This window comes from Aythya ferina (assembly GCF_964211825.1).
Source record: "Aythya ferina genome assembly, chromosome: 14".
In the NCBI taxonomy this organism is placed as follows: domain Eukaryota; kingdom Metazoa; phylum Chordata; class Aves; order Anseriformes; family Anatidae; genus Aythya; species Aythya ferina.
In genome coordinates, this window is record NC_140312.1 from 7,693,061 (window position 1) to 7,717,738 (window position 24,678).

Genomic DNA, 24,678 nt, shown 5'->3' on the forward strand with positions numbered 1-24,678 from the left:
TTTTTACTTTTACTTTCCTTTTAAAATTTTTGACTTGCATGAAACCCTGGGACCCGTAAGAAAGGTTCCCCTGATGTGGGTTATCACCCAGACAGGAGATTCTTCATCCACCTACCAGGAGGTTGGTGGGTAGGGAGGATGGGAACGCCTTTATGGCAGTGGGAGGAAGCAGTTTATCTAAGTTCTGAATTTGTCATGTTTGGAAATCAGTGTAACTCTGTGGATAGCAGTGAACTTACCCTCCTTGCACAGCTCTGGCAGAGAGGTCAGAGGCTGGTCTTCAAGACACTGGAGCAAAAAACAAGCACCACCCATGGTCAATAAAAAGGGCTTATGTGCCAATTGCTGGGATGGAAAATTCAAGAGCAGGAGCAAATAATGAAACAATCTATATTCATGCAGCCACCTTTCCAGCCTACTGCTGTAAGTACAGGCTTACACCTCGCCGGATGTGAATCCTACTGAAAGCTCCAGAGTATCATACTGAAAAACAAATGTTGATTTTGAACAAATTATCTGTTCATCGCTAAATCATTTTCTTTCATTATTAGTCTCCAAATTGGTTCTGCTCTGGAAGACAGAATTAGGTTTAAAAGCAGAGTGTCTCTTAAACACTTGCTTTAAATGAAAGTATTCGGTAAACATTCCTCAAACCCCCTAGAGCATAAACTCCTCAAATGTTTTCTCTGGCTTTGCATAGATTTTTCAGCTCCTGGTTTAAAGACAGCTGTCTCAGGGATTCATTCAAGAAATCAGAAAATAATCAAATTAAATCCCTTGCAATCATATGCCCCTCTAATGACAAATTAAAAATTATTAAGACCTTTCTGTCCTTGCTTACAGGAGCATAAATTGGGACAAAAGTCCTTTGCAAGCAAATGGAGTTACACCGCTGTGAGAGAGAAGAGTCAGGCTCCAAACCCACAGCATAAGTACAAAACCACTCAGGCTGTAAGCACAAGGTTCTCAGCACTGGAAGAGCTGCACTTTGCTGTTCAAGTACTTGCATTCATTTCCATAGTTTTAAGGTTCTTAAAAACAAAACAAAACAAAACAAAAAAAAAAAAAAAAAAAAAGGAAGGAAAAGAAAAAAGAAAAATAAAAGAAAGAAAGAAAGAAAGAAAGAAAGAAAGAAAGAAAGAAAGAAAGAAAGAAAGAAAGAAAGAAAGAAAGAAAGAAAGAAAGAAAGAAAGAAAGAAAGAAAGAAAGAAAGAAAGAAAGAAAGAAAAAAAGCTCTGGGCTTCAAAATGTTATTTTTAATATTAAAGGGATGGATTTTGGTTACTTCAGCATGTCAGCAAGATTGCAGCTGTCTGATCTAGTGATTTAAGATGATAAGAGTGGGGGGCTCAGCTCAGCTAACTTTAAAAACACGTGTGGGGCTGCAGGGCGTTGAATGCTTGTCCCACGTCACACCAGGGACTATCAGGAGATGCTTGAGAGGAACATGTGTCTCCAGGGTGTAAGGAGCTGTGTAGGGACTAGGATGTGTCTAAAATTGCATGGGTTTTCATCAGTGTTTTTTAAGATTATCCTGCCTGTAGGGTTCTGTTGGGTGGAGGAGGGAGAACAACTCACTCTCTTTGTTAGACATGAAAAGAGATTAAAACTTTGGGGTGATGTTATCTAATAAACTCCCAGGCGCTTGTTAGCTTGTTCAAAGCACAAATTTAACTCATTTTGAGGTTACAAGGACTGGAAGGTATGGAAGGAGAAGGTCCCCTCTCGATCCCCCCATCATGGGAAATTATTCTCCTATTTCCCAGCTCCTCACACGCTCCAGCAGAGCACCGGTGGGGGAGTCAGAGGCTGCTACCGCAAAGGGCAGGGACTCGAGTGCTGCTGCTGCAGATGACTGCATTTGAACTGTGGTGTCTGAGCGCTGTTTTGCACTTACAAGATTTATTTCTCAGTGGGCAGAGAAGCTACAAGATTAACAGATGAACAAATATGTTGAGACAGCCAAGACATCAAAGAAATTGAAGAGCCACTAGGATGCTGGAGAGCTGAAGAGTTGTCTGGCTATGGTTCCTGGGAATTATTTTATCCTCGGATTAGCTCAGCTGTCTCGGGGTTTGGACACATCCTCTGGTGAATTTGGCTACAGTGACTTAAGACATTACTGGCCCCAGACATCTGCTTCTCCTCTGGAGGATCCTGCCTCTGGAGCAGAGGCAGCAGGAGGGAATGTGTGCCTGCATCCCAGCCATGGCACCTCGATCCTGGGGGCTCAGTGCAAGCAGAGAGTCCTTAGTTTTCAGAGTAGACACCAGCTTGTGGGCTGTACTACCAAGGATAAGAGCACACTGTATCCTGGGGTAGAAATTTCCAGTGAAAATGTGGAGCAGACAGCGTGTTAGGCCACTGTAATGAAAGCCACCAGAGAGCATGTGCCAGAGCCCTAAGGCTGTGTGCTGTGACTATTTTTGCCATAAAGAAATTCTGCAGATACTGGAAAGGCAGCTATTGCAATTGGGAGGTCAGAGGGAATCACATCCCAGGTAGCACTACGTCATGTCAGTCATTCTTTGCAGGCTTGCAGGCTTTTTTTTCCTCTATGCAATCTGCAATTCAATCAGGAAAAACAAACAAACAAAATAAATAAATAAATAAATAAATAAATAAATAAAAAATAAAATAAAATAAAATAAAATAAAATAAAATAAAATAAAATAAAATAAAATAAAATAAAATACCAGCAGTTTTAACCTTAGGTTCCTCATACAGGAAACAGCCAAGGGGTGATACCAGCAGAGGGATCAGAAGAAGGTTTATGTAGGATGTAACTCCCCTGTGGAGAGCAAACAAAAAGCGTCTCAGAATAGTTGTGCAGAGGCTGCTAGCCACGAGACAGTGCTTGCTCCTTGGGCTATATATCCCTCACTCCTCTGAAATTTAGATTTAGTTGAGTCAGCCAGGAAATTACGGATGAGTTTGGGGTCTTAAGGGAAGGTGTTTGAAACCCAGCAATATGAAGACACCAACAAGAGGGAAAGTCATAACTTGGAAAGTGCCACACAGAGGAAACCGTGCCTCTGCTTTATTGAACTGTTGGCTGCAATAAATACAGCCAAATTCCCTGTCTCCCATAATGTTGTCTCAGTACCAGCAGGAGTCCATTTAAGAATACACTTACTGGCACAAATGATTATATATGAAGAGCAGAGAAACAGCTGAAGTGCTGCTGCAGTAATGCAAGCAAATCCTAAAAGATGCCCAAGAAAGCTGGGTGTTGGATTCTGCCCTTGAATTTTCCTTTGTCACCGTGATCTCTGCTGCCTGACCAAAGCAACCCGAGCAGAGGCTTTTCTGTTCAAGTCTTCCTGCTCACTTCAGCTGGTGAGACCATAGTCTGGATTTTCTGATGGCACAGTAAATAAATTGTGATAAAGTCAACTAGGAGGACATTCCTGGAGAGGGTGAAATGTTTTTTATTATTATTATTTTCAATACAGAAAGTAGTAAGAGACTGTTTTATAAAGAAGAGAAGAGACAAGTAGAATACAAGAGCTATGAAGGAATGATTAGCAAGAAAGACTGAACCTTGCACTTCTGGATCTTAAAGCATTAACCTCAATTGCCTGAACTGAAAGGTTTGGCTGTGTTTAGCCAGTGCTGTAATAGGGTTGTCAGATCTCTCTGGCATATCCACAGTTAGGAGGGGTCAAAGCACTGCAGAGGGTGCTGGCTGTGAGCACTGTGATGTTAGCGTAGGACTGAGGTCAAAGAATTTGGGGGCGTCTGCATCTTTTTCATCAGTTTTCTTATGTCATTAAACTTTCCTATACTTCACATTACAGGGAGTCATGAGAATGAATTTGTTCCTGTTTAAGCAGTGGTTTCAGGAGGAAAAGTGCTTGCACTCTCTGTGTAGCTACACTGCTTTGCTAATATCCCCCATTAGTATTCATTAGTTACAAATGTGAGCTTGTGTATGAGGGAGTTGATCACAGGGGAAGCTTTATTGCACCCTGCATCTCATTCCAGAATTTATGGCATAGGAAAGTTGATGTGAATTGTTAGCAGATTGAATTTGTGATGTATTTTACCATGATTTCTTCAATATGATTGCTTTTCACTGACTAAACCAGGCATGGATCTGAACTTCAGTGGGTCCTAAGCTGCCTTGCAATGGGCAGCCAGGCTGTTCAAGCTTGAGGTTAAGCACGCACATTGAACCCAGCAGGCTCTGTAACTCCCTTTTCTGTTGCAGACTGGAATCACCTACACGCGCGTTGGTGATGGAGGCTCCGAAAGGCATTGAGATCAACGCTGAGGCCGGCAGCTTGAAAGCCACGTGCAGGACAGAGCTCAAGCTGGAATCCAAAGATGGAGAGGTAAGCGAAGAGTGTCAAGCCTTATGGCAAAAGCAAACCAAGCCCCAGATCTGCAGTTTTATAAAATTTATAAGATTCACTTAGCAGCTCCATTTGAAACAGTCATTGAAAAGCACTGGTGAAGCAGCCTTCCTAGCTTAGGTTGTGCTAGGAGTGATTGAACATATCATATGCAAACAAGGCTCACTCTGTGGAGAAGGCTGATTCATTATTTTTAAAGTGCTTGGATAATAGCATCTGTTGTTCAAGCAAATTTATGCAGCTGTAAAGTACACAGTGCTCCTAAATTCTTTGTTTCCTTGTCACTTTAAAACAAGATTTACTTGGCCAACATAATTAAATCTTTTATCATACATTTTTCTATAAGAAGAGCTTAATTCACCTGTATTGATCTGACAAGCTTTTGTAGCTGGTGTTTTCATTTTGGAAAGAAAGGGAATATTAGGAGACAGAGGTTGTTGCACTGGGAAGCTTCTAAAGGGAAAGAGAGAATATCTAAAACTGATAACAGAACAAAAGTAAAATAGGTCTTGAATTAAGCCTCTTCTGGTGTCTCACGAATATGTGTGCACACCAGTTCTCATTCCTTCATCCCGCCACAATTGTGGAAGACACTGAAAGATGGGGATGATGGGGAACACAAGGAGAGCCTTGGCAGGAGGCTTCCCATAAAACACAAACCTGCCACCAGCAGAGGTCCAATATGGCCTGATGTTTTCCTATCTTCGGTGTGATTCACAGGTTGGGATTCTTACTGCAATTCCTGTCGTTTCTAAACGTTGGCATTTTAATATATTCCGAAGCCTGATCAGGGTTTTAAAACAAAACAACAAAGCACAAAGCAAAACAAACAAAAACCCCTACCTAATATACTACAATTGAAATCCAAGGCATTTCATGACTGCAAGCAGTTCTCTTTATGTTTTCAACACTAATTTGCCTTTAAAATGCATATATTGACCTGTCTCTTTCAGGCGATTAGATGGTTGGAGACTAAAACAGAAGTGGCAATTTTTTCTGTAATTGCAAGATAAGAGCAAATACTGTCAATCGCCCTGTAATATTCTGGACTGCAGGTTATCTGACGCTGACCTTCTCAGTAATATTACAACACTTCCCTGCAGCTGCCACGTGTCTGAGAGCTGCCACGTGTTCACTTTTATGTGCTGTTTTGTAAAGAGAAATTTGGGTCTGTTATGGAATTTAAATATTTTTTAATATACATAAGTGTATATATATGTTTACATAAAATATACGTAAAAGTCAGAGCCGTGAGCCTGTAAGGAAAGGGGATCACAGTGCCAGAAGTCCCAGCAGAGGAGAGGGGTTATTGTATGGAGGTGAACTGTACATTCTTCCCCAGGCAATGAGGCACGTTGCTGGGTGCTGCAAGGGTTAACCCAGGCACGGACATGCCAAAGCTATGAAAACACAGTGGGTAGATTAACAGAAAAAAAAATTGAGGTCTTAGGAGGCTCACAGTAAAGGCAGGTAATACACTCACCCAGATTTATATCAGACTTTCCCCAGTTTCACACATTTCCCTGCCAAGTTTCTGTAGCAGCCCAGTTGTCCAAAGGATGCTTCCTTAAACACAAGATCTAAATTAACAGCAGTAACAGAGATTTCACTAATTCTCTCTCTTTTTTTTCTCTCTCTCCTTCTCCAACTTCAGATAACATTGAATTCTGCAAAAATCAAACTACCTAACTTGCCTCAAGGATCTTCCTCTTCTGCAGGGTCCAGGCAAAAAATCTACGAGCTCTGTGTGTGTCCCAATGGGAGGTTATTTCTGTCTCAGGCAGGCTCTAGCTCGACCTGCCAGATAAATACAAGCGTCTGCCTTTGAGAGACAATTTGCAGTGGGGCATTGCAGGCAGCACAAAAGCTAATTCTGGTCTCGCAGATTGCAGCTGCCAACTATTTTTACTAGAACACAGAAAGCCTATCAAAGACTTTTTTTGTGTGCGCGCGCGTGTGTGTGAATATATATATATAAAATATATATATAAAATTATATATATCCTCTGTGTAAAATGATGTTTCAGTACAAGGAATCCCAGGGTGACCCTGTTACATTTCTGTAGCATTTCTCTTTCCCCCACCAAAATTTACTGGTACGATCTACTGAATTAGACTTGATGCTCCCCTGGACCCTTTTGTAATTACATAGTCTAATGATCACCCCTTGTTTTTGATCATCTTCTAAGAGCAATGGGATTGCTGGCTGGTCAAGACCCTGGAACCAAATGTAGACCCACCAACATACAAAGGGGAGAGTAGCGTCTCTGATTATTTTTGCACCATTAAATCAGTGACATGAGAAAAACAAAATGTCCACATGTGCTGTGCTGGTTGCCTAGAGTGATCCAAGATACCTGCGGTTAAACTACACTCTTTAATTTTCACCTGAAGCATGACTCCCTGTTGGGAGAGATGGATTCTACCTGGCCAGTAGGAAAGTCCTGATCTTCTTGCTGGAGTGAGCATTTGATGAAAAGATTCGATTCTTGCCTTCACCTGCAGTGGATGCCTTGTGCTATTCAGGTGTGACTCAAAAGCTCTAACCTTAACCTAAAGTCATCTCTGTGCTAACAGAACTAGCCTTGTATTTAGTTCTTGACGGGAAAAAAAGAAAAAGAAAAAAAAAAAAAAAAGTGAAGGTTGGACTAAAATAGAAAAGCCTTGAACCTCTTTAGTTAACAGGTGTCCTGGATCACCCTTCGTGCTCTCTATTACCACCTTCAAATTTGAAAAGACCCGATGTACCTTGTGAAGGTAAGATTTAAGATTTGGACATTACCTACCAATACCTACAGAAACAGAGAAAATTGCCTACTCTCTCCATAGAAACATAGAAGTTCCTACAAATTGGATGTATAATATGAATGTTATACCAGAATTTTTGTCATCCTTCTATTCAGGATATGCAGTCCAAGATCACATAAATTTTGCAGAGATTGCAAATATCAGAGACGCTGACAATGTAACAGATTATTATTTTTTTTCAAGAATCTATAAAGATGGTGACAAATTCAGATTACTGGAAAGCAAAGGCTTTGGATGGTGGTTCATCTGGAATTTGAGTTCAAAAAACTCTGTGGTTGAGTCTCTTCATGGGTTCATTTTTCCTTACTGGATAAAACATGCACCTGATCCAGTAACATAATTTCCCTTGTTGAAATTTTGAAAATTACTGAGAAGAGCCCAGATTTTTGAATTCTGACCCATAACTGCATCCATTTTGCATGCAAAAATCCTTGAAAAACAATGAACTAATTATCACAAAGGTGCTCAAGTCACAGTAAATCTCACAAGGACCGTAAGGTTTCTAAGTCACTGAGATGCTATTGAAAATATTACCTTGTATGCAAATATGACAGATCTGTGCCCATCCCTAGTCATATCTAAGCAAAGCTGGTATTCCTCAAGCAATTTTCAAGATAAAATGTAGCTGAAAATAATTTTTAGAAGTAACTAAGCCCTTTCCTTTTTTTTTTTTTCTTTCTTTTTTTTTTTTTTTTACATATTTCCACACATTTTCGTATGGTCTGGAGAGTACCAGGGTTTGATTTATTTATTTATTTTTCTTAAATGATCTATTCTGGCCTAATCCAAAATTGGCTGGACTCAATTGGAAGATTTCTATGAACTTTGGATTAGATGTTGTTGCCTAACAAAGCAACATTCCCATAAAATTTATTCCTGAAAGAGTATTGAGTGATTTACATTTATTTCAGTGATGCTTTCAGATCAACGAATGAATTCAAACTATTTGTTAATGAATGATTCCTGTAATTATTATGTCTTGAGTCAATGTTCGAATGCAAAGGGTCACCCAGGATAACAATTGTATTGGGACACAGGACTATACCATCTCTGTTCAAAGAGGGGAATTGTGCCTATGCCTTAAGTCAATGCACTCAGCAAGGAGAAGCACATCATATTTATCTTGTTACTAAAACTAGTTCATCTGGGGGGAGGGAAAGGAGGGTGTCTTGGGATCTGGTTGTGCAACTTAGATGTTAATGAAATGCATTTAGACTGTAGGGGCACCAAGAATGATACCGATTTTTTATTTTATTTTATTTTTAACATATTATATACAGCAAAATACTGTGTACGTTACCTCTGGGACCACAACAGGAGTCCCATTCATAGTCCTACATTTACTGTAGATTTTTTTCCCTGTTTCATTTAATACTGATCATAAACCTTATAGCAAGCATGGCCCAATTCATAAACAAATCCTGCATGCACAAGCACTTGAGTGGTTGTGAAGACAGCTGCTGCAGGAAGAGTATCCTCTACAGAAAACGAGTTGCATTAACTTTCCCTTCCATGGGGGTGTCAGTGCTAGTGAGAAACATGGGGCTGAACACAAGGACTGATCCACCAGGGATGCTGCCTTCTGATCTCCATGCTCTGCTCCCAGGAGTCTGCTGACTCAGTCCTCATCCCCACACACCATTTAGCTGCTGTACTGAGCACTGCTTTCCCAGCAATTTCGTTCTGAGTGGTTGGTCTTCTCAGCTGAGCTCTTGGACAAGGTTATCACCTTCTCGTATTAGGAACGCTATGAAACTGCCTGAGGACATTCAGCCATTTATTTTGGTATGAATTTCTATGGGGGAGCTGTTAGGGAACAGCCTTAGACATCCGTGCCATCACTACAAAGTACCATTTTCTGCAGAAATCTTCTTGGACATGACTTTAATCATGCCTGTGTAAAGGAGTTCTGGTTACTTAGATATATTTTACAATCATGTTCCCATCTTAAAGAGCATAACATGATATGCTGTGTTGCTAAAGAGATCGAACCTATATGGAGACTTGAAAACCATCTAAGCCCCACTTGAGTATTAAGACCACGGTTTGGATGATGATGCCCATTCTTGCCCTGGCCTCATGACTCATCCCCTGTTGTTCTGTGAGTGGCAAGCCAGAGCAAACAGGACTGCAGGTCTGAGATCCCAGGGGAAAAAAAGGCACTTTATTTAAGAAGCAGCATGCAAACACATCCAGCTATCTCATGTTTCATAGTTTGTTTGCTGGGGGCAGTGGTGGAGTGGCCACCTCACCTGTTCCAAGAGGCAGATGCATGAGTCTCCCTGTTCCTCCTGCCTTGCCTGGAGTCCACTCACATTTGCTTTACTTTATGGGTTGGTTTTCCTTGAGTTCATCCATGTTGCAACCTCCCTGCCTGGTATTTTGTACATATGCTCTACCTGCCATTGATAAATGCCAAAAAAAACAACAGTGATTTGTGTATTTCTTTATGAATTGGGCCTGCAATTTTGTTCAATTGAGCATTTGCTATTAGGGGAGATGTCATTTATCTCAAATCAGAGTTTAGTTTTACCTCTCAACACTAAGGCAAGGCTGGGGTGGATGGTGAATTTGTTTATACCAAGCTCAGTGGAAGAGACCCCAATGACTTCACAGCCTGAGCTACAGCAGGAGCTTGATGGGTGAAAATTCGTGGCATTGATGCCGATGGAGACACTGCCAGCTATTTCGGTGGCTGTGGAGCTGACCTCTGACTCTGCACTGTGTGCAATCCTGCATTGCAGCTATGTGCATTAAAAACATTGAAATGCTGATCAAGGGACTGTGATACCACCGTCAACATACCTTAGGCAACCAGTTAATGATAAATGCTTTTATGTGTTGTAGTTCTTGATTTTACAGGGCTTTGGGACCTTGTTAAATTTGCTTTAAATGCTACACTACAGTACACAGTCGGGAAAATGGCTGTCAGTGCTTACTTGTATTCCAGTACCTGAGCCATATGTCATGTATGACCCTTCTTTGTAGATGTGGGGAGGGTTAAAGCAAAAAGACTTTGCCATTAGAAAAAAAAGAGATCCTAATACCAATTGTACAACTGTATCCATTCTCCATGTATTTGGGTTTGTTGGGTTTTTTTGTTGTTGTTGTTTTGTTTTATTTTGTTGTTTTGTTTTGTTTTTACTCTTGTAAGAAGAATCTTACCCAGTAGTCAGTGAAATGGGCAGCTTTAGAGTAAAAAGAAATGTTAACACTAAAGGAAGTCCTTGAAAGGGGAAAGCCAGTAACTACTTAAATAGGTGTAAGGCCTCTCCTAGGTATACATTTTTAGAAGACTAAGCATGTGCAGGAGTGATTTTTATTTGTTTCTCTCAGTCATGTCTTGTCAAACATCTGTATTTTAAGAGTTATGTTTCTTGTTTGTTTTTTTTTCCCTCAATTATAAATATCGTAATGCACAAGCAAAGACGTTTAAGGCATAAGCCTAAAAATACCATCTGTAATATGTGGTACAGCAAAATGATGTCAAGAAAACCCTCCCTAGAAATTGTTTCAAGACTAAGGAGCAATTCCTATGGAACTTCTGAAGATGTCCAGTCAGTTTGCATCACACTTGGCTTGCAGTGACAGACGATTTTAAAGGAAATTAACTTTTGTTGTCATAAAATACATGCACACATGCACATATATATATACACATGCTCACATACAATTTTCTTTCTATTTGCTCTTATGGCTTTAAGTTTCACATTGCAAAAGACAGTGAGACAAAGACCAAAGACTTACAGAAATTAATCCCTTCTCTGGTTGCCCTCATGCCTGAAATGCATTAACTTTAATGGTGCTTTTTGGAACTGGCCAGGAGAAATACAGGTTTATTGCATAGCTGCATTTGAGAGAATACCGTGGCAGGAAAACTTTAATTTCCTTAACAGGGAGGAAAGGAAATAAAGTGAAGTTCTTTAAATGTATACAGAGGGTAAGGTTACCGGAAAATTGAAACATGCAGAAATAGCCAAAAAAAAAAAAAAGACATGCTCCCAGGCTAAAAGTATAAATAAACTGAGGAAATATTACTGGCTTTGCACTTTCCTGCACTTGAGCATCAGCCAGTGAGGGATGCTGGTAGGTTTTGGCAGGGGGGCTTTGTGGATTTCTCAAGGGCAGGCAGGCATGGGGCTCTCGGGCTCTGTTTCAGGGAGGACATGAGCAAGAGAAGGATGGCGCCTGTAAAGCCATCTGAATCTTAAGAATTCTTAATACCCTGCTTGGTGAAGAAGAATAACTGTGTTGTAATGATTTAATGATTTCATTTTAAAGTGCATGTAGTAAAAATAAGAAAGTTAGGAGCTGTTGGTTTTTTTTGTGTGTGTGTTTTTCTTTTTCTGTGTGTTTTTTTTGTGCGTTGTTGGTGGGGTTTTTTTTGTTTGTTTGTTTTGCTTTGTTTTGTTTTTTAATAGCTGACGTTTTAAATTTGGAAATGTCATCACCCAGAAATCACCTGAAATCACCTGAGCAGATGCAGGGAGCATTCCTGTCAAGCTCTGGCAATCAGGAGATTGGTGTTTTTCAAATCTGAACACAGCAGCTTCTTTATTCTCATTGCTGTTGTTGCTGAGGAATGCAATCACAGTAACATTTCCTTTTTCCCTGTTTTAAGCTTTTCCATCAGTTCTGAAATTGCTGTGTAATGTTTTGGTAGCCGGTGTTGTGCCACACACATGGGGCTGTGTTCAGGTGGCTGCGGTCCCCAAATGCCATCTCAGCTTCTCATGCCTCCAAAGACCAAAATCAGCAAGCATCAAGCATGAAGCAGTAGCACTAAGGTGAAATGTAGGCCTTTTGGGTAAATTCTCCATGGCAGTTGCGATGTTTTCACCGCTGATGCAGCCAAGTTTATGGCTGTGATTGGAGCAGGGTTAAACACTGATGTGGTGCTGATGAGATTATTCAAGCAGGAGCAGAGTAAATTAAAGAAGGCAGGTAGGAGGGAGAGGGAAGAAATGGCAAGAGACATCACCCTAATCATGGTAATGCAGCAAACTTCTTTGTCTGTTTACACTATTATACTTTAAATTAATAACATCCATTTTACTAAATATGGTAGCAATTATGTTTGATCTTTCCTAGTGCACAGTGGAATTGCTGTCACTGAAAGCACTTACAGCCTGGGCTGGATAAGATTGCTAGGGTGTTGTTTCCGTCCACAATAACCACAATGGCTTGGGGCTTGGATGGAAATTATAGTGAATAGCTTGTATTTAGAAAGCTTTTAAATCTACTGTGGTTGAGAAGCACATGGTTATGCACATACAGCCCTGAGGCTTTATCATTTAAAACTCTCTTGTCCTGCCACTTGAATTGCATTGTGCCCTTGTGAAAAGTGACACGCTTTCTTTATGCAGGAAAACATGGATATTTTAAAGCTGCAGGATTTTTTTCTGAAGTGAACAAGAAAGTATAACCATAGTGTACCACTGAGATTTCCTATCCAAGTCACTTTAAACTAGAGATGTGAGTCCCTTAAAAATTAATTTGCTACAAGTGTAATTCCTGCAGGAAAGTTGGCTCTGGTGTCACTTCCAGGAAATGTCTCACCTTATTACAGCTCGACGTCTGTGGTGGCTAGGATCTTCTGCCACTGGTAAATCAGTAGCAGTGGGCTGCCTGGTCAGATGAAGCCACATTTCCTTTGGGGCCACTCATCTCCATGGACAGGGTGAGTTTTGTTAGCTTTTAACCAGTACTTAAAAGTAGGAAGGATGCGTCCACTGTGAAGCAATATGTAGTTTGTCGAATCTTTCTGCCTGCAAGAGAAAATGTCAGAAAGAAAAATTTGTGCAGAAGTATTGCATTTACATTGTTTCCTGCTCTCAAATGCTTTAGATAAAAACCTGCAGCCTTAGTAAAAATGGCTTCTTTTTTTTTTTTTCTAAGATGAAAAGGACATGTTGGAGCCTTTCATCAGGTCCATCCCAAATAGAAAGTCTCACTATTTCTAACACTTTCACTATGACAGGAATAGGCCCATTCCAATGCATAGGTCATGTGCATCTTTGCATGTAGCAAGAATTCAGAATTGCATTGTTCTTTCACATTTTTGCCCCATACTAAAGGCTTAACCACTGATAGGAAATAAAGCTTTCTGAAGCCTGCCTACAGCTAAATGCGTTATCGCTTTCTAAAGCAATGTAGTTTCTTTGTTCTTTTAAAGATTTCCTCATAACGGAGTCCTTGAAACATCTTGAGGCAGGCTTACGCTGGAGAGCAGAAGAATAATTATTTGTGGGTGGTTCTATTTTTACCGAAGGCTGGATTATAGTTGAAAAAATGTTGCTGTTAGAGTTTCTCCCACACTTACTTAGCTGCAAACACCACCACCCCCAACACTACAGCGAGATTTCTCCCAGGATAGCCGCCTGCAGAGCAGGGAGTTAGCTGCTCCACTAAGCAAGAGCCTGCTAATTTTGTTTTCATTTGGGTCCTCCTCTGGGTTTGCGCGCTCACTACCAGTGCTATTTTTGATGTAGCAGCTAATGAAACACTTTGGCAATGCTAATGATTTTACAGATGGATGTGTACATTCAGTCTAAGTGGTATAAATTATGGTGGTGGTTATTGGTTGCTGTTTTAACAAGGCCTTGATCACCTTGAAGGCATCCAGGGGATGCCCCTGGTAGGCTGCCTGCCCTTGGGCAGCCTGCGAGGTGGGGAGGCTGAGGGCTGGCCTTGCCCTTTCTCATTGATCTCCGTCCCATTGCCAGGTCCTCTGCACTAGAAACAGCAGCAAGGAACGGTGCCTGCCTTGCAAGGCTGGGATGGAGCAGTGCAGAAGCTTTCACAGGACAGGCTCTTGACTCTGTAGCTGGTGTAAATCAGGATGGGGCTCCGCATAACTCACAGGTAACCTATACTGAGGGTTTCCCCCTGAAGGTTTGAGTACCCTGTCTAAACCACCACAATCCATGCTCCAGCCAGGTGATTTTCTGGGCAGTACATGCAGCAGGAGGTTTCACCAAGGCTCTGGGGCTCTGCTGCTCCCATGCATGTTAGGTTGGGGCTGCACTGTGTGTGGAGTGGCTTCCGCAGAGCATACACTGCAGGAGGAATTTGCTTTCTTGTCCCCTCCTGTGGGTTTTCAGAGAGAGCACAGAAGTTAGGAGTAACAAATCCTGCCCTTGCTCAGCAGAGTGAGAGCACTCCAGAAGCCTCATAAAGAGCAGACCTGAGCAATTATCACACCCGATGTTTATCAAAGAAGGGCTTGGTTGATAGCACTCACACCCAGATTTCTCCCTAGATCAGAGCTTTTCCTGAGCCATGAGCCAGATCTTGATCTGGATCTGCACTGTGCAGTACTCTGGGTGCAGGGAAGGGATTGACCTGCTGGATCTGACTCAGATCCGTTTGATTTTTTATTTTAATTTATTTTAGTTTTTGCCCACCCCTTATCAAATTAGTTTCCTTGTGCACGAATGCCAATAGAGTTGCTGATATTAACCCAACACATGCTCCACGTAATTAGACCCAACAGCAGAACAACATTCAGTGTGAGTTGAAGCAAATCCCCACTCATCTACAACAGTAGCATAAAGGCATGACCCATATGCTATGGCAGTTTTCATCTGTGATGGTTAAAATACCTTGTCTGACCTCTACTCTGATAACCACCAATGACCTTGATATTGTAAACAGGACGAAATGAATTTAAAGTCTTATCATAGTTCTCATTAAGAAATTCAGATTTGTTTGGCTTTTTTCTTTTTAATTTATGTATGTGTGTGGTTGTGTGGGAAAATATAAAGCTTTTTTGTATCAAATAACATCAATCCTTGCACACTCTATGCAAAATTTTGTAAGCATTGCAATAATGCTATGAATTACACAAGGAACTATTTTAACTTTATTACACTTTCTGTATAAAAAAATAAATTTGTATTTAAATGATTTCAACTGCAATCTTGTAAAATATATTAATAAAATAATGATTGTTAAGAAGGAAAGAGATGTTGAGTTTTTTTGTTTCTACGAGCTTGACAAATAAGATTTAGACTTCAAACACTCATTTGTCTGTAGGGTATGGTTAGGATGTGTTTGTAAGATATGTCTGTATTATCTGCATGTATCTGTGTGTCCATAGGATGTGCCAGACTGCTTCATACGAGTGATCTGTTTCACAGCTTCAAGTCACTGGATATATTCACACCAAAACATGCTGTAGAGGAAGAAATGATGGGGAAAGTTGAGTTACCATCTTGCTTATTTACAGTTTGGTTGAGCTTTGCCCTTGTTGTACAGTAGGAGTGTCTCAGCCAAGCAGTGCTGTGGGCACTGAGATCCTGCCTGAGCACCACAAACGTCTCAGCGAGGATCGCTTCTTGGTGGAACCGGTGATGCTCGTGCTCCAAACCAGCAGCACCCTGGGGTTTCCACAGGCTAGGGGGGACCAGAGCCAGGTGCACACATCCAGGAACAAGCCCCTGCCTGCGCACACTGTGGGGAGCACGAGCTCAAGTCTGCCTGAAAATAAATAAATAAAAATAAATTGGGGGAAAAAAAAAAAAAAGCAGCTTGGACCAACTGGTTGCTTTAATGATCCATCAGTTCTATTTTAATTGGCTAACTAATCAGATGCTCAGGGTGACTCTGCACATGCCAGGCAATCACTTGTGAGGGCATTTTGCAGGAGCTGGATTTTAAATATGAACTTGTTCACCATGGATTTTGTCGGTAAATGAGAACATTGATTGAGGCTCATTAGCTGAACGAATAGCAAGAATTCAGTCCGGCTGAAAAGACGTGCGTGCCTTCCAAATGCACAGAGCGTGAGCCCAGTCATCACAGCTGAGATACTGCCAGAGTCCAGGCTGCAGGGATACGTGTTTACCATTTGGGAGAGGTACTGTTTACCAGGCTTCAAATAAGTTCACACAGGTCTGTTCGGCGGACACACACAGTCTTTTGCTCTCTGGGTTTTGGACTGTTTGCAGTTTTAAACAAACAAATAACAAAAACAAAAATATTTAAAAATAAAGAAAAAAAAAAAACATATTTCAGCTGAACTTCAGGTGTCATTCTTGGCCTGAGTTTGCAATTTCTAGCAAATTGACAATGAAATGATTCATAAGTTAACCCCATTTCAGCACCATGCTGCCGGCGACTGCACAGCACCAGCAGGAGATGCAGCCAGCACTGCCACAGCAGGCGATGGCTGCCTCCTTCACCAGCACCAGGAAACTCCTCCTCGGCTGCCTCACATGTGTTGCGATTTATGCAGGGAGGAGTTATGAAATTCAGCCTTAGCAGCAGCATTTGCAGTGCCCCTACATTAGAAATGCTAAGTGGTGGTACTCAGTATCAATGATATTTTAAGTGGTTTTGAAAGCCTGGAAAGCTTTGGTTAAAAACAGGTTTCATTTTGTGAAATCCACTCCCTGGAAAATTATCAAAATGCAATTTCTTCCCAGATTTTTTGCCTTTCCGGTTTTAAGAAGTACTTCCTGATTCTTACTTTCTTTCCTTTCTATCCCTATAGGCAATTCATTCTTTCTTTCTTCTTTTTTTTTTTTTCCTAGCTAGCAGAAAAGATGAATCAACCAAACAAAAAAAAAATCACAAAAGCAGAAAAGAACCATTGAGTCCAAATGAATCCATTTCATACTCTGTAAAATGATAACAACTTCAACATTTTAAAATTTTATGTGCAGCTGGATTTTTGTATTTTTCATCTACATCTAGTACAGACAAGTTTCTGCTATGGAAGTTCAGTTGTTAAATCAGGGTGATTATTTTTATTTTTATGAACAGAGTCCAAAAATCAGTGATGAGAACTATCTGTTTTAACAGCTTTTCTCTGGTGCTGTGACCTTGCTTCTTCTGTCCTTAAACTGAGCAGAAAAATCCTCTTGAATTTAGTGATGAGGGTTCAGACCTAAATAGCTCCGGTGCCAAATGTATCCCAGAGGAAAATTATATGGCCTCATTTAATAGAGAAAAAGCAAGAAGTCTGGCCAGCAGCTGAAACTTGGCTTTTTTTTCTGCAGTCATTCCCGAATAAAAAGCAGAGTGTAGGTAGTCTTTAAATATGTGATTCACACTATCAGGCTATTGTAATAAACATTACTGATATGATCTGCACTTTTCACAATTGGGGTTTGTGAATAGGCCTTCACATAACAGCTCTGCTTCAGGCCATCATACAACCAAGCTTGTGTAACACCAGCTGTGGTATTTTCCCCTTCACACCTACAGGGACATTTTTTCCCCTACTTCTAGCCTCTGCTTTCAGTCTCAAAAGAAACATCGCAGTGCAGGCAGAACACACACCACTGCCTCCTCACTGAGGAATGCCTGTACCATCTGCTTGGCCCTGTTCAGTGGGTGCGTGCAGGGAGGGAATAGCACAAAACACCACTGAAATCTCTCAAACAACCTCATTTGGCTTGGTTTCCTGCTGCTGCTGGGGCTGGACCCCTTGTGGGGCTCCTGTTCCCACCTCACCTTCCTCAACAGCTCTGGGCCCATGCTGCTGCCTGGCTGTGACCCACCTGCAAGTATTATAAATGGCAGCAACTCCCAAGTAGATGGGAGACAGGAAGGCCCCAGTGCTGCTTGTTATTTCAGCACCCTTTCAGGCAAAATATGTCTGCATTGCATGCCATAAACTCTACCTACAATTTCAGCTTAGCATCTGAGTGCTCCAAGTCAGCCTTAGGATGCTCTACGTGACTGAGGTGGGCTTTTACACATTGACTACAGCTCTTCTATCTGCTTTGCCAGACTGGGGAGATGTAACAACAACAAAAAAGATTAAAGAAACAATAAGCAAATGCTGGAAAATGATGTTGTATCTGGGATGCGGCCAAGCAAACACAGGATGCCCCATAGCAGGACACCCACAGAAAGCAAGAAGTCTCTCAGGAGGAGCAAGCTAAGGGTGTGACCCCTCTGTGTCCCACATGACACCTTCATATGGGTTTCAGTGCTCTGACAGCTAAAGCTAACGCTGGGCGCAGGAAGGGCTGCGTTAATTTAAATGTGCCCCCTCCCAAGCACAACCTTTTGCAAACCATCCCAACAGCAGCCAAATGCCAAACGCAGGGTGAGAGCTGGACACCCAAAAACTTGCATTGCTTTCCAGTATCAGCAGTCTGACAAATAATAAGCGCCTGCTCAGGAGGAGTGTGTGTGCACACAGACATGCTTGTTTGGGGATGGGGGGAGCCCATTTCTGAATAACATGCATTTCTGTGTTGGTTGTAGGAACTTCCAAAAGCATTTGGTTATTTCAATAAACCCCAATCTCAAAAGAGAGTTTTTTTTGCAACAAAACCCTCTTAAACTATAATAACCAAATTTGAAAATAACTATCATCTAACATAAAGAGGCTAACAGAAAAACAGCTATAGTGGAGCCATCAGGCTGTGAATGCTCTGAGAGCTCTACGCACACATGAACAAAGCAAAAAGAAAGGAGAAAAGCACTGTCACTTCCAAGAAAACCCACAACCCACCACCTACACGATGAACTTTTAAGCACAGAATGCAACATGCAATGAATTATTTATGGATTAATCTGCAGCAAACGGTTTAGAAGGCAAAAGAAACACAAACTGGTGGCACAGCCCTGCCAGGGTGAGGGCAAAGATGCGAGTGCTGGGCACTCCTGGCCAGAAGACATCTAAGGCCGCATGCGAGAAGTTGCACACTAAGGAAGTTTAAAAGAAACAGTTTCTGGCAAACTCCAGCCTGCTATTCTAGTAGCCTCCAACCCCACTGAACCGCCACGTCATTGTTCAAGTGACAGACACAAGCACATTTTGGTCAAAGGCTTTTGGTCAAAGAATTGCTCCAGCAGCACAGTCACTACCTCTCACCTTTCTCCCCACTGCACTGGTTTTATGCGAAGGTAAAGCACAAGTACAGTCAGTTGTGTTTAAAGGCTAATGACAGGAACAAAGAAATCACAGATGTAAAAGCCACATCCTGCTTTTACATTAATTCTTTGCAGCCTGCCTACAAAAAGTGGCTGTCCTGCCTGATGCTGTGCAAGCTCTGCAGTACACGGGCCTCTCAGCTCCACAGGAGGCCTTTAGCACAGCACTGAATTAATGCTTCCATGGTGGGCCCTGCCCCCAGGCCCAGCGTGGTGGGGCACAGCCCTGCCACACAGATGGGGCTTGGGCGTTTTGCAGTGCCAGGATGGAAACCCTGTGTCCAGACAGACTTGGCAAAATTGTAGGGGAAAAATAACCAAACACAAAAAGGTCTGAGTAGGCATCAACTCAACATGCCTCATTCATTTCCATTTTAGTTTTCTCTTTCTGATTTGATTTTTGGATCTCTGTAGATGACCACTGTTAGGGAGGCCAGTTTGAGACATACCTGCTGCTTTGCTCTTCCCTTCTTCAGAAAGGTGATAGGAGACAGCGAAAATAACAGCGGAAACACTGAAAGCTCTGCAACCCTAGGGCAAGTGCAAGCAGCTCCCAGTGAACTCAGTAGGCATTGTGCCTATGCATAGATTGTTGCTCCCATCTTTAAGATACCGAACAGCAGGCTCAAAATGAAAGAGCCAGAGATTGGCGTGATGTGAATGAGAGGGTTTAGATCCAGATTCATCAAAACCATAGGGTGCTTTAGCCCAGGAGAGTTGGTCTGGGCTACACACTTCATCAGAAATACAAGACTAAAACAAAGAGCCATCAGGGTTAAAACAAGAAGATGAAAAAGGAAAACAGAAAAAGCAGTAGAACAGTTTGGGAATGGGGTGTGTTTCTTTTATTCCTCCAGGCTTCTGCATTCAGGCACTGATAAGCCCATGTTTCCTGTTTCTCTCTAAACTCAGCTGCTCGTACAGAATACTGTAGTTCTCTGTGTTCTCAAGGCTTCCACTCAGAGCTCTGGAGAATCCAAATCCCCAGGGAAAGAGTTTTGCTGAGGTGGAGGCAAGAGCCTTACTCCAAGGGCAGTCCATGTGCCCTGAGATCCGCTGCTGCCCTCAGAAGAATATTTTCATCCACAATTTGCATGAGGACTGCAAGGAGGACCTTAAGATAAGCCTAAGAAAGTGTGGGAGTGTAGATGGCAGGCATAAACAAGACATTCATTAAGTTACAATGAATTATTTGCAATTAGAAAACACTTATAAGCTGCTAAATTCCATTAACATTTCATGGCCCATATAAAGTGACCCCTAATTGCATGCTAAAGAAGGACCTGTCTTTTTATGTTTCCATCTCACCACATAAAAAATAATTAGGTGAGGAGCACGTTGCCCAGACTGGCCCACCACGCAGCAGGAGGCTGGAAGCGGCAGTGCTGACGGTCCTGAGCCTGTGGCTGCAGCCAAAGCCTGGGTGCAAGGGGGATAAATGCAGCACACGTGGGACTGTCGAGGAACTGGCTGTGTCTGTGAGACGCTGAGCTGATCTAGGCCTGGACTGGCCTTGGTGTCATGTGTGCTTGAAGTCGCTGCCAGGCAGCTGTAAATGTCCAGGACTCCAGAAAATAACTGCATCTGACCTGGCCACAATGACTCAGTTTATGAGAGTGGTTGGGGTCTGGGGATATTGTTATGTTACCTTTGGCTGAATGGAAAGAACACGCGTCATCACGTGCTCCTGTCTTGGCTTAGGAGAACCTGAAGACAAACCAGAAATGTCAAATTCACCTCCTAATGTCCCAAAGAAATGAAGAATTAGCACTCACTGAGTCTGTATCACCCTAATATCCATCAGTCCAACACCAGTCAGTCTCCTGGTGCTGCTCAGGAGCACGGGGTAGGTGGGCATCTGCAACTGAACTAAATAGATAAAAGCCGTCCTGGTGATGCCTGGGATGGAAATCCAGAAACACTGGCAAATCTAGAGGGAATTGCCCTTTGCCTGCTTGCTTTCGGTCAAATCTAGAACAGAATGTATTCCCCAGGGGGATATCTTAATAAAGTGACCCTCATATTGCCCCAGCTCATTTACATTTGTTCTGTGCTGAGGTTGTCACATATAATATTCTTGTAAAATACATACTTGGTATCAATTGGATAAATTGCCAAATTCTAAATGATCCTTGCTCAACTGCAAAATTGATCAGGCAGTGACTTCTCATCTTTGATTTTTTTATACTCTTCAAATTTTCTCACTGTTGGAATTCTTGTCCACAACAAATTTAACATGGCTGCTTTGCTTTAGCAGTAATTTCCCTGGCTTTTCCTCAGTTTGAGAAAGCAAGTGAAGTTTCATGAAGCAGTTTGCTTACAGGAGGAAAAAAGAAAAAGAAAAAGAAAAAAAAAAAAAAAAAAAAAAAAAAAGGAAGAAGAAAAAAAAAGCTAAGAGTTTTAAGAGTTTTAACTGAGAAAATGAATGAATGAAAATAAATAAATAAATAAAGCTTGGATGAAGTTAAACACAACACTCCGAAAAAATGAGTTTACACTAAACACACAGAAACCCTGAAACATGGCACAGGAAAGGAAGTCATTCTGTACTAAAACAGCAGCAAACTTCTTGCTCGGCTCAAAGCAGTTGATGGCAGGCAGGTTCCTCCCTCAGCACCATCCTGCACCCAGCAGTAGCCCTGTTTCTCGATATCTCTGGGCTGGGGCTGCATTGCATGGGCATCATCCCTGCCCTGCCCTGCTCCTCACCACTGATTAATGAGGACTGGGAGCTGCAATGTCTTGAATACAGAAACAGGTCAGCTAACAGACATTAGAGGCTTGTTGGGACAAGAAAAAGGCCTGTCTGCATTCGATTGCTAACAACTAGCTTTAACATGCATTTTCCAGGGAATATTTTTTATGTTTAAGCCTCGGGATACTGGCGGCATGAGCAAAAATCCCTTCAAAGAAAAAAAGCGCAAGCAGAAAGATAATTAGTCATGAAAGAATTAGTGGTGAAATCATATTTACTGAGCCAGAAGTGCCAAGGCTTGGTTTGATTTCAGTGGAAGCATCCACGCTTTAAAGCAGGGCATATGCTTCTGGAGCAGTCACTGGAGGCTGCAAAGCAGTTCCCTCCTGGGGGTGGCTGCTGCCGTGCCAGCACGAACAGGATGGGTTTTCTGTACATCAGCAGGAGACAAATTTGGAGAGGCATTTTTTGACATGCTGTATGGAGAGGAATTTCCAGAGGAATTCAAGCTGTTTCTCTTCTGGCTTTGGAGGCAGTGTTCAGGATTTCACCCAGCACTCAGATAGGAGATTGTTCTGCCTGAGTGAGAGTTTAAAAGCCTCAAAAGAAAAAGGTCTGCTCAATCATTTAGTTATTTAAAAATCCCAGAGACCAGGTATGCTGAAGGAGTTGGGGAAGCACATGAAGTCAGAGGTGAGACTGGAAAAAGCCTTTTCTTCCACTTAGTTTCAAGACCACACTAAGGCACTTCAATTATCGGTTGGGAAAAGGCTGCACAAATCATAAAGGAGGTGCTGGCAGTTCACTTTTTGGAGCATGAGCTCTGCCAATGGCATCATTTGGATGTTTAAAGCCCTTGGCTTTAATTGTAGCATAGCTATGCTTGAATAAACACTGCTAGGATTACAGTCATTGTGGAAAATGGGATGGATGATGTCCCAGTCTGCCTGAGACGGGAAGCTACTTCTGGCTCAGCTGGGAGGGGGAGATGGCACATAAAGCTCCTGACATCATGACACCTCTCTGCAATGATTTCCCCCAAGATAAGAGGGCTGATTAGGTGCAAGGAGAGAGGATAAAGCAGATTGAAACATCCCTCATGCAGATGTTCCATCTAAAGTCAACTGCATGCAGGCTAGGCTGACTTGCAGGCACTTCAGCAGCCAGTTCTGCAGAGAGTGGGAGTCAGAGGTGTCTGATCTCCCCCTAGATGCAAGGACCAAGACTCCTGGGGACTAGGGATGTTCCCCACTTGTGCAAAGAAACCCAGCCCTCAGTCACATCCCTGGCTGGGAGTCCAGCTATATCATGACTCCACAGCCAAGACATTCGGCTCTCACACAACTTCTGTCACTTTGTGGTATCCATCATCTTCAGGAATGTGTTCCATCAGCCACAGGTAGATGGCTGAATGTATGAGCTCCATCCTATAATAAAGAGAGCCACAGGCAGTGCTAGGAGGTCCAGCCCTACGTTTCTTTATCTTTGTAGATGAGCAAGTTTTGTGTCCTTGGAAGAGATGCTGTGGCTACTGTTAATTACTGATCACTGAAGCCAAGCTTCTATGGCCTTGACATCTGCTGCTGCCTGTCAGATGTCAAGATGCTGTCAAAACAGGACAACTGGGTTAGAAGACAAGCCAGTGTCATCACTGTAATGGGAGCTGGTATTTTGTATGGCTGGCCCATCTTTCATGCACAAGCATTTGATCAGTCAGAAGCAGAAAGATGAGCTGTATGCACAGCTTCATAACTTCTGCTGTAATTTGTCTCCCACATTAAGTGCAACAGTCCTAAAGATAGTGACTTATATCTGGTGACAAATGTAACCGCAGCAGCTGAAGTTCTGCCTACCTGTCTGCCCAGTCCATCTGCCAAAGCCTGCCTTTCCTGCAGCAGGGCTTGGGGGCTGTACCAGTGCCCACACCCCAGCTGCACCTGGGAACACGAACCTGAAAGAAGCAGAGCTGGCACACAAAGACCTGCTGTATAAACGGGACAAACCTGTTCCATTTAGCTGTGCCTCCTGGAAGAGAGCAGAGAGGAGTATGTTGGGTACCTAAGCACTGCCAGACATGACTGCAGTACCAGTTTGTAGACTGATGTAAAGGAAAGCAAATTACATGAATTTAATGTGGAAGTAGCATTCTTCCATCCACTAGCCAGACATGAAGCAAACACAAAGAATAGCATAGAGGAATCATGTCTGGTTGTGCTGTCCCTGAGCCTGTGAGCCTTGTCTGTGAGTTCACCTAGATCTAGCCCAAGAATTTAGAGGTATTTGAGTTACCTCCAAGGTGGAATTAACACTTGACATATAGCTAACAGGACAAATGAATTGAGCATTTCTGTTCAAGGCCTTGAAGCTTCTTGCTTGGCTGTACTAATGCATCTTGCTCTGTTTATCAGCGTATCCATTAGCTAGCACAAACTTGGAGGAGCTTCCTTGCTTGGGAAGCCATTAGTATTCAGCAATGTGCTATTACTTCTGGCTTCTAGCTGCAAAGCAGAACTCAGGCCAAATTTGTGAATTTTCGGTCCTATGATAAAATTATACAGCACAAACGATTTGAGGAAGATTGACTTTGAGGGTAATGTACAAGGCCAGAGTGCTTAGACCAATTCCACATAAGCCATTTAGTGCCTCTCTCTGTCTACAGCTCTATTCCGGGATTTCTTAGGAGATACTCCCTAACACATACTGGAATAACACAAAGGAGCTTCAAATAACCCAAATTCCAAACCCCTTCCTAGTTCTACTGAAGTATCTATGATATTAGGAGAAACAAACACAGCATTTCATAATATTGAACACAAACCCCTTCAGTTTGCAACACACTTCAGCATTATGTACTGCCAAAGCTGTTTGCTTAAAAGGCTCAGTCAAAATCAGAGAAAAATAGAATTTGAGGAGGAGAAGAAA

General features: G+C 42.2%; 1 protein-coding gene across 13 annotated transcripts in view; it reads left to right on the plus strand.

Annotated features, from left to right (window-relative positions):
* SGCD (sarcoglycan delta) overlaps positions 1-15,130 on the plus strand; it is a 401,695-nt gene extending 386,565 nt beyond the window's left edge. For all 13 annotated transcript variants that reach the window (XM_084536002.1, XM_084536004.1, XM_084536008.1 and 10 more), the window contains 2 exons: positions 4,214-4,337; positions 6,013-15,130. In XM_084536002.1, the coding sequence (XP_084392128.1) occupies positions 4,214-4,337; positions 6,013-6,186 (298 nt within the window). In that variant the 3' untranslated portion in view covers positions 6,187-15,130. The remainder of the gene's footprint in view (positions 1-4,213; positions 4,338-6,012) is intronic.
* Positions 15,131-24,678: the final 9,548 nt, after the last annotated feature.